General features: G+C 34.3%; 1 protein-coding gene across 1 annotated transcript; it reads left to right on the top strand.

The window, feature by feature from the left end:
• LOC100854716 (hypothetical protein) lies at positions 1-9,046 on the top strand. The gene is made up of 5 exons (XM_003631622.4): positions 1-270; positions 5,315-5,494; positions 5,577-5,871; positions 8,071-8,186; positions 8,315-9,046. The coding sequence occupies exons 1-5, from the start codon at positions 112-114 to the stop codon at positions 8,471-8,473; spliced, it is 909 nt and encodes a 302-aa protein (XP_003631670.1). The 5' UTR covers positions 1-111; the 3' UTR covers positions 8,474-9,046.
• Positions 9,047-9,872: the final 826 nt, after the last annotated feature.

Below are 9,872 nucleotides of genomic sequence, written 5' to 3'. Positions count from 1 at the left end.
TCCCCTTTTTATCTCTCTTCGTCCTGCTTTCGCTCTCCTCTGCCTAATTGCTTAATTTTAGGGTCCATTTTCTCTGAATTCGCACACTTTCTCATTGTCTGAAACCTAGATATGGCCGAGAATCTTCGTCCGGCGGTGCCACCGCCGGCTTCGGATCTCGCAGGGACGGAGGGTTGTGGGAGTGCGGTGACTCGGGGGAGTTCGGACTTATCCGCTTCCACGGTTGACGGCTCGAAAGCTTGCTTGCGTTCGAATGGGGATGCGAGATCGGTAATTTTTTCTGTTCTTTCTTGTACTGGATTGGTTTTTTCGGTGTGGGGGTTGTTTGGGGTGTGAGAAAATGGAAGAAAGGAAGAGAAAATGAGGGGATTGACTCAGCGGAGCGGAGTAGTTGTGGTGTGCTTAGTTGAGAGGAGGTTTTTCATTTCTTGGGTCGAGAATAATGAGAAACAGGAGAATTAAGAGTTGTGTTGTTTCTTTTCTTGTCATGCATTTTCTTAGTAACCAAACCGGGCGCATCCGTTCTAATTATTTTTATATAGTTGATATTATGGTTTTGTGTGGTGGATATGGGTTATAAGGTTAATTATGGGGTATTGATGTTTGATTGTTTGAGATTTTTTTTGTTATACTTTGATTAGGGTTTGAATGTATACTACCTGAGCTGTTATTAATGGTGTAATTTTGACACTAAATGACTCAATTATGTCTTTGCATAGCATTTCGAACTCCATATCTATGCGTATTTTTCATAGCATTGAGTTGGGTCTTTCTTTTGTATTTTTATTCTCTTGAATCTTATAAGAGATTGTTATATTAGAACAATGGAATGGGTTAAAGATCACGGCATTGCAGCAGGAGATCACTTTGCAATAAGAAAGGAAGAAGAATTTTTAACACTTATTTAGTGTAGGGTTGAACATTATTACTTAATTATTATGGTGATCACTCCATTTACCATGACCAACTTGTTCAATGATGTTCATTTAGAATAAAAAATAAGAAGATTTATTCATTCATGACAAATTATGAAACTAGAAATAGTTGATGTATATTTTGATAAAAATGGTGAACAACTTCAACAATAACAATATTTAGAAGTGACACCAACACCTATCAGCATCAAGACGTGAAAAATCACCTAAGATGGCCCTTCCATTGGCAACACAAACCAATGGTTACATTAATATGCTAGAGTAATTTGATTTGAAGTTGAAGGCATTGGAGCACAAGAGTTGGGAATTATAAAAGGACAACATTGTAGGTAGATATCTGCCAGGCTCCATGTGGCTGAGCCTAAGCATTCAGATTTAATTTTTGCTTGTGTTGAGTGTCAAGCAACTAAATCACACCCTTCTACAGATAACTTTTTTTTCAAGGTTCCATGTATTGCATCATGAATTATTCTTGGGTAACAATACATCACATAATTGTAGCTTAAAAATTAATACCCATTGTCTTTTATTTTTTTTATTAGGGATTTTGTTAAAACTTTAGTGTACTTGGAAACTCTGCTCCAAATTGTATCATGAAGTTGTTTGAGTCTCTTGCAACCAATCCATGTTATCAATGACCTCGATCAAAGCTTTATTGAATTTTTGTTGGGTATCTGGTCTCCAAATTAAGGTATGAGTTTGAGAGCAAAGTTTGGGAATTTTTGTGCATTACAGATTACATAAAAGATTGTTTGAAAGTGCACAGTTTTCCAAAAACTGGGGTTTTCCAAAAGCCTTCAAGTTGTTGCATCATTGATCAATCAAGAAAGGGAGTTTGATTGATTGAGTCATTGTTATGATTGATTGAATTCACCCATCAGAATTTTGTAGAAATAAATGAAGATTGAATATTGTGAGATATTTAAGGAAAATAAATTTTTAGAAGGTTTGGGCCATAGTGAGAGAGACTTTGTGAGGGTGTCATGGGTCCTTCATCAGAAAGAAGCACAAGAAGGTTTGGAGAGTTATTCCTTTATGCATGTTTTGGACTATCTAGAAAGAGAGAGATCGATCGTTGTTTAAGAATGAGTAACAGTCTATCCAAATTCTAAAGAGCATTTTCCATTGTAATCTTCTTTTGTGGGTAAAGTTTTATATAGGTGGTGATACAATGTCCCTTATTGAATTTGTGGATTGGTTGGGTTCTTGGTAAGGGAGGGAGTTATTTTTTTGGTAATCCCACCTTGGTTGTTCCTTGGGCTTTTTTTTTTTTTTTGTTGTTGTTGTTGTTGTTTTCTTTGATGCTCTCTGTATACTTCTTGTGTACCTTGATTTGCTATTTCTTTGGCACGGTGTTTATAATATTTCATCATTACTTATCGTAAAAAAAAAAAAAAAAAGGAAGGAGAATAAATTTTAATTGGAAAAAATATCAAATTTATGTGGTAATTAAGTTTCCTTGTTTTCTAATATCTATAAATAAAGAATCCTAGGAAGTTTTCTTACATTTTTCTCCCTACAAAAGGTGAATTGTTTTCTTTTATGAAAATCCTCTATCGTACATGAAACATTTTGAGATTTTGCTTCCATGTTTCCAATTTTTCATCTTCACTATCTATTCATTCTTGGGTAAAAGACAGTGCCTCCATGGAGTTCCAAGGCGGCCTTCGTGGATTTTCATGGTGTGCTTCAATGGAGTTCAAGAATGGTGTCTCACTAGAAAAATGAGCAAGGGTATTCATGGAGTTTTTGAGATTGAGGGTTGCTTCCCATAGTGGTATACCATTATTGAAGATTCAGTTAAGGAGAGCCAGTGGTTTTCCTCCTTTGATACCAACACTTTAGGGTTTCCTCACAATCATCATGTGGTTCATTCTTCTTTGCTTTTGCAACACTTGTGATTGAATTGACCATTACTTGCTGGTCAATTCATGCATGGAAACCTTTAAATATGTCTCTACCTTAGGGGAAAAATGATTCCTATCAAAAAAGAGAAAAATAAAAAAACCCATGAGCTCTTGTTCTCCAAATCTCTGCAATAAGTTTAAACCAAATCACAATATTTCACTGACTGTTCAAATCCTGAACCCACCAATGTGGGAGGCTTCATGGCCTCTAATCCATGAGAGCACAACAAACCTCCTTTTTCTCCTTTTGTAAGATCGAAACCATGGAACTCCAAGGAAGCGCATGTTGACATGAGTTTGAGTATGGATTCAAAATCAATGAAAGATGTTCATGGAAAAACTTGATTTTGACTGGGCAAAAGTTCTCCAAAAGAATACAAAAACTTCATCGAAATAGAAGCATTTCTGGGTTCCTTGCAATTTATATGCTCCAGGAAATAATAGAAATCTTAAATTAATAAAATCTGGAAACTTTTTCCTTAGCAACTTACAAAATAATTTTGTAAACATAAGCTTCTCTATTTGGCAGAAAGCAATTTTGGAAACAAAATTTTAACATAATGAAATTCAGAAAACTATGTAACTTAAAAAAAAACAAAATTTTTCATACAACTAACAAAATACTTGAGATAAATTTGATAAAGCTTTAGCCTTCTTTTCATTGTCAACTAGGATTGGATACCCCATCAACTTTCGCATTTCAATTTGGAGTACAATTTCCAGTTACATAACATTTTGGACAAAATCCTTCGCAGTTTGTTTGGTCCACCACATAAGGAGAGAAGTAAAAAATTGAACAAGAAAAGAAGGGGGAAGGTGGAGCACTTACCTTAGGTTATTCATAAGATGGAATGGGAAGAAAGGAAGGCAAGTGAAAGAATCAGCCCATGCAAAGTTTTTGTAAAAACTCTTGTATGTTGTATAGAAGTGTTGCATTCAACTTCGTTTTGTAGTTCTTTTCAAATGACTCACCTTGGAGGTGATAATTTTGGTGGGATGGAAAGATCTCTCCCCAGATACACCTGTTTCTCTTCTTTTCTCTTGTCCATTTACAAAGCAAACAAGGGGTGTATAGAGATCTTTGATGTTTCCCTTTTATTCTCTTTTCTTCTCTGATAGCCCATTTATTTATTTGGTCATCAGAAATCAGTTGAATGAACTTTGGTTTAAATTTCTATATACCATCAAGTAGATCTAAACTTGTCTTGTACAATGAGGTGAGGAGAAGAAGTACTAATAAGAAAACGAGGTAGGCGTCTGAAACATGCCTTAATTCTATAATAGTTTTCAATTGAAACTGTTCTATCACACAAGATGCACGTCTCTGCTCTACATGTGAGTAATATCCTTTTAATTGTCCCTTCTTTATGTATAATTGATTTGAGATAACAGAAATGATCACTTAAAGTATTTTGCTTTATCATCTCTTCTCTAGTTTTACTAAAATCACTTTCCATATATTTTTAGTCCTGCTTAAGTTAAAAACTTTAGATTCTGAAGTTGCTGTTCATAGTTCTATCTTGGAATCAATCTCTGCTGTAGTTTTATCAAATAAGACTATATTACCCACTGACAAGATGCACTTTTTGTTTTGTCAACATTCCTAGTAAGCTTACCCATAACCAATGCAAAAAAACTAATGACTCTATTGCTCTGTCATGGATGTCCTTGATCATATCAAGCATATGATTAGTACTCCTTTCTTTTTTTACAGAACTGCTATGTCATTGTGATTGTTAGAAATTAGTTGCATTTTAGTTGTAAATGTTTATTTATTTCTGGAGTTTATTATAATTGTGTTGATGCAGTATGATTGCTTTCAATTTACATTGATAAACATATTATGAACCATTTGAGACATTGTTGGATTATACTAAATCAACTTGTTATTTAAATAGATCTAGTATGATTTTATTAAGTTTTGAGCTAGTCATGGATTTAACTTATCTTAACAAGGGTTTGCAATGGACCGATGGTATGATCAAGATGTTAAGGATGTCTTGTTTTGTAAAAGTAGAATGACTTTTTCTTAAAACATATGAAGCTTGCTCCCCATCAAATTGGGATGTGTTCGCTGTCGGCCATCTGATTGAGTTTGCTTGCCAAGTCTCCTGTTTGGCTTATCCTTTTTGTGCCTTACTACTCATTGAAGTATGGACTGTAGTTAAAATTCCTCATGAGGGTTTGTCTCAAATCTCTTGCTGGAATGAATACATTCCCATCAAGAGAAATAGGTGCTTCCACTATTTAGAAAAAGGAATAATTCTAACTGAATAATGAAACTTTTATTTCCTGGTTGTATTACAAAGTTAGTTTTACTTTCTTTAATAGAAACTTATCAGCATTTGTGCTCATATCTATTGTTGTTCTTCAGTCCAAAGAACATACATAACCATATATATTATTTCCATCACTTCTTTTTAAATAATTTTCTTGTTCTCTCATATTGGTAGTTTCCACTTTCCATAACAGGGCCAGACAACAGAATGGACAGATGAGAAGCACAGTTTATATCTTGATTCTTTGGAATCTTCATTTGTTAACCAGTTGCACTCTTCTATGGGTTTATTTGGTCGGCGCTCAAAAGTGAAAATGATGGAGCTAAATTCATTCCAAGAATTAGCTGTGAATGCCTATAATTCTTCTGATGAGGTTGGCACTTATATAATAAATTAATTTCTGCCATTACATCCTTTTCCTTGTTATAATTCTTGGAAAATTTTCATTTTTCCAGTACACAGTTCTACAAGATGGCTGCTGGCGGAAGAGAAATTTTGGAAGGCATCAACTATTATCGGATGCTGCAGCCGAGTCTCGTGATATTCTGGAAAATCCTTGGATTTGTCATTTTAAATCTGCAGGCCAGCAGCATGATGTAACATCTTCTGATTTGTGGAACCGGAGTGTGGATTCTAGCAAGGGAATCCATTTAAGAGGGAAGAGGAAGGCCTCCCATGGCTTAGCAACAAGTTCCAAGCGCCTCTCTGCATGTCACCCATGGCTCCAGGATTCAGTTGGTGGCATTACAGGTAATGCTGGAATCATCTTTGTAGCTCTAATAAGATTCTCTTTTTTCTTAATATTTATGCCCTGAATTTTGAAATTACTCATTGTTTATCCACACTCTTGAGTTGTTCTGTTTATATTTTTACTTCTAGTATAAGATATAAGTGATATCACCAATAAGATCCCCCCTTTGCTTAACAGAACCATGAAGACAAATTAAGTGATATCACCAGGATGCTCAACCATGATAAATTAAGATATGCATAATCTTGTGGCATGGAGTAATTGCAGCAAGGATGGAGATCCACCATACTGTTGTGTGGGGTTGAGTGAACGGAGCTGTAGAATTTTAAAGGTTTTCAGTTTCTCTTCATTTGGATCAACCATTGGTTGGAAGCATGCCATAAATGAGCCTTTTGCTTCTTGTCATGTCAGGCAAAGTTATTTTTAGTCCAGATCACCAATAATATTCATATAACCATTGGAAGAAACTAAGTTGCCTCAGTTGCTCCTGTTTCAGCCCAAAGACATGCAGTTTACATGTTGTGTATGGTTTCCATACCAGCTGTCCACGTCTTTGCACACTCCCTGTGTGTGTAGATTTCCCCCTATTTGTTGGGTGACTGCTTAATAAATTTTATTATGCCCATCAAAATAAAAAAATTATAGCTCCCATGTGTATTGGTTGCATTGTACAGCTATAGTTCTTTCACTGCTTTGTGCTCCTGCTAACAGTGGGAACTTGGCTTGTAATCAACAGCCCTTTTACTATGGTCATCCTTTCCACTATGAGGGAATGTACTTGAGGTGCCTATGTATAACAAATGGATCAAGCTCTCAAATTTTTTTTCTTGTGCCTTCTTTGCCTTTGGGCTGGGAAGTCCTTAGGTGGAGCCTCCACGTCTTTTTTAGATTTTGTTGATTGGTTGATTTCTTTTTTATGGGAGAGATGTGCTTCTTGTTAATTCTTTTTCTCATTCATTGGCTTTTGGTTTTTGAAACTTTCAAAAATACCTGTATGATAATCCATCCTTGTGTCATTTACTTGTACTAAAAATCAAATAACATTGTAGAAGGGATCAAAGATTTCTATCAAGTCTTTCAATTAATTTTTAAACTTACCTTTAGTTTATGCACTTTCTGCTACTCTTCTTCAACATCACATTATTTGTTGTTATATTTTTTAGATTTGGACCTAAATATATAGATTTATACTTTTAGGTGGTATGACTGTGACTATATGGTAACCTAAATAGCGTGGTTGATGTTTGTAGTCATATGGTGGTCTACTTTAAAGCAAGATGTTTATTCTTTTGAGGAAGCCTTCTTCTGGATGTTTGGTTATTTACACACTTATAGCATTTCCTTATATATTTATATGTTCATGGCATCTATTATCATCATTTTAATTCATTGAGGCACCTTGAACATTTTTTAAGTACTCTTGTACATTTTTTATTTGCAAAGGAGTGTTATCTGATCTAGACAGCCTTGGTTAGAGATGACATTCCTTTTGGTTTGGTTTCATTCTACTGTCTTACGGGGTGGATGGATATGTAAGCCTCCAAAATACTTGGTTGATAATATATTAGGCATTTCAGTGTATTTAAATTGGCATTTCATTTTTTTCTTTTGACTTTTTCAATGCACTTTCCTGTTTCAGAAATTTTCCTTTACTAGGGCTTATGAAATATAAAACCAAAAAGTTTCATTCCTTCGTATTTCACATGATAAGAGCAACTTTAATAAATTAACTCATTTGTCTTTGTAGAGCATATTTTTGCCAAGAAACGAATGAAGTACTGTTGAAAAGAGACCAGCACTGAACCTTTTTTTTCTTTAAAATATCCAGAGCTTTTAAAATCAAAGTATGATTCACAACCTATGAAGATGCTTATCTTTAATACTCGTGTTCAGTGAAATTCTCCTCTTGGATAAACATATTAAGTATAACCACTATTTTGCTTATGGTAATTGATATGGATATCCCTGAAGTACATGGTTACGTGCTTACATGATTGCTTGTGATGAAGTAGTTCCATATTTAATCATATTGATCCATCTGTGTGCTTTGGATAATTAAGACCACTAGAATACTCTCAGCTTCACATCTATTGGGGTTAATTACATTCATCTTATGTTTTAAGTCATTTCATCTGTTTCAGTTTTGTTGATTAATGCTTTTTATCATCAAAATGTTTAAGAAATTTGGGTTCTTGCAGAGGTTTCAGACCAGAACTTTATAGATGAAGACCAAGAAAACAAGTCAAGCAGGGTGTCCAGGGCAAAAAAGTTGAAGACAAAGGCAGATACGGTTGATGCTACAAATACAGACCAAGTAATGTGTAGAGCTGATTTTGTAGCAGCCATTTGTTTTTAGGAGTCACACTGACACAAAAATTTGAAATCACATGATCACTGGAGAGTAGTCTCACTTTTTGTCCTCTCTCTTACATTCCCTTTCAGTGTGTGCCGAGTGGGAAGTTCCTTATGAAGGGAGATTCGTCTGTCAGTAATACCAATCTCCAGAAAGAGAAGAAAGGGCATGCCATGAGTGACTATCAGAAAGGCCTGAGAGTTGTCTCCCCAGAACATGATGTTAACACTTGTTTGGATGAGAGCTGAATTCCTTCTTGGAACAAAGTTTGGAAAGGTAACCATGAACTCCAATTCAACCAAAAAAAATAATGAAGCAGAAAAAAGTAGGGTTTCTACACTGTCCCTAGTTGAAGAAAAACACGCAAAGAAACAAGTCCAATGACAAATAAATACAAAAGAAAAGGGCATTTCACCTTGTGGGGTTCTCACAAAACTGTTTGTGCCAACAATTCTGGGAGAAGATTTTGGTGAAAGCCCATCTTATATACTGAAGATAAGATCAAAAGGTGGTCAATCTCGACCTCATTTTTGTAAGGTGAATATAGTCTTGAATCTTAATATGAGTGTGAGGATTCTAAGTTTTAATAGGCATATATAAATGCATGTTGGGCATTGGAACTTTTTAGATTTGTTCATTTACTGTATTGAGAGGTCAGCCATTTTCTTGCTTTCCTTTTTTTTTTTTCCCTCTTGTAACATAGATGCATTCTTAAAATTTCCATGAAGTCTGATGGAATTTCATTTCATCTCATTTCTGATGATATTCATGTACAGAAAAACAAACTTAAATACATGATACCATGTGCTTATTGTTTTCAATAGGTGAGATTGCCACTTGAGCCAGGAATATGCTTGTTTGCTGTCATTTGGGTTTATCCCAATTCTCAAGTACTGAAATTGGTTCTCTGTTGATTTTACATGTTGCTATAAAAGCAAATGACATATTAATTAGAGGTAATGTTGAAAGTTCAACCAAACCAAATCCCTAATGACCTTTTACTTCAGTAATAAGGAATAAAATCAGATGAATGAAGAGAAATATGAGGTCTACCTAATTTTGATTTCCGATCAAATGGAGAAATAGACGGATTCCTTAATGAATGAATGACAATAGGATAAAGATGTTTGGGGTTTGCTAAATGTAACATTTTTTTGTCATATTTTTTTTCTTCATATATACCATTTTTATTAAAGAACTCTCTCTAACCTCCTTTCACATATTAAATTTAAATTCTAGTTGATTAAGGTTGCAAATCACATACGAAATATAATGAATAAATAACGAAATTTAATCATTTGATGACAATTTTTAAGTAATAATAATTTTTATTTAAAAAAATTGGGTTATGAATTTCGCATTAAAACATTTAATATAATAAAATCATTTTACATAATATACTTTTGATGAAAAAATTATTTTATATTTTATTATTTAAAGAAATTATTCTGTTTTGAAATATAAGAAGAATATGAAAAACAATTGAATGTGAAAAAATGAAAGAAATGAAAAAAAAAAAAAAAAACAAAGTTTACGTGGGGTGGGGGTTAGGGACATGAGGTTAGGGAGGAGAGAGGGGGGAGAGAAGAGAGAGGGGGAAGGAATAAGGGATGGTAGTTTAGGAATGTAAAATATTGTATTAGTAAA

The sequence above is a fragment of the Vitis vinifera genome, chromosome 3, assembly GCF_030704535.1.
Source record: "Vitis vinifera cultivar Pinot Noir 40024 chromosome 3, ASM3070453v1".
Taxonomy (NCBI): domain Eukaryota; kingdom Viridiplantae; phylum Streptophyta; class Magnoliopsida; order Vitales; family Vitaceae; genus Vitis; species Vitis vinifera.
Note: the sequence above shows the minus strand (reverse complement) of the source record. Positions and strands in the feature narration are given on the sequence as shown.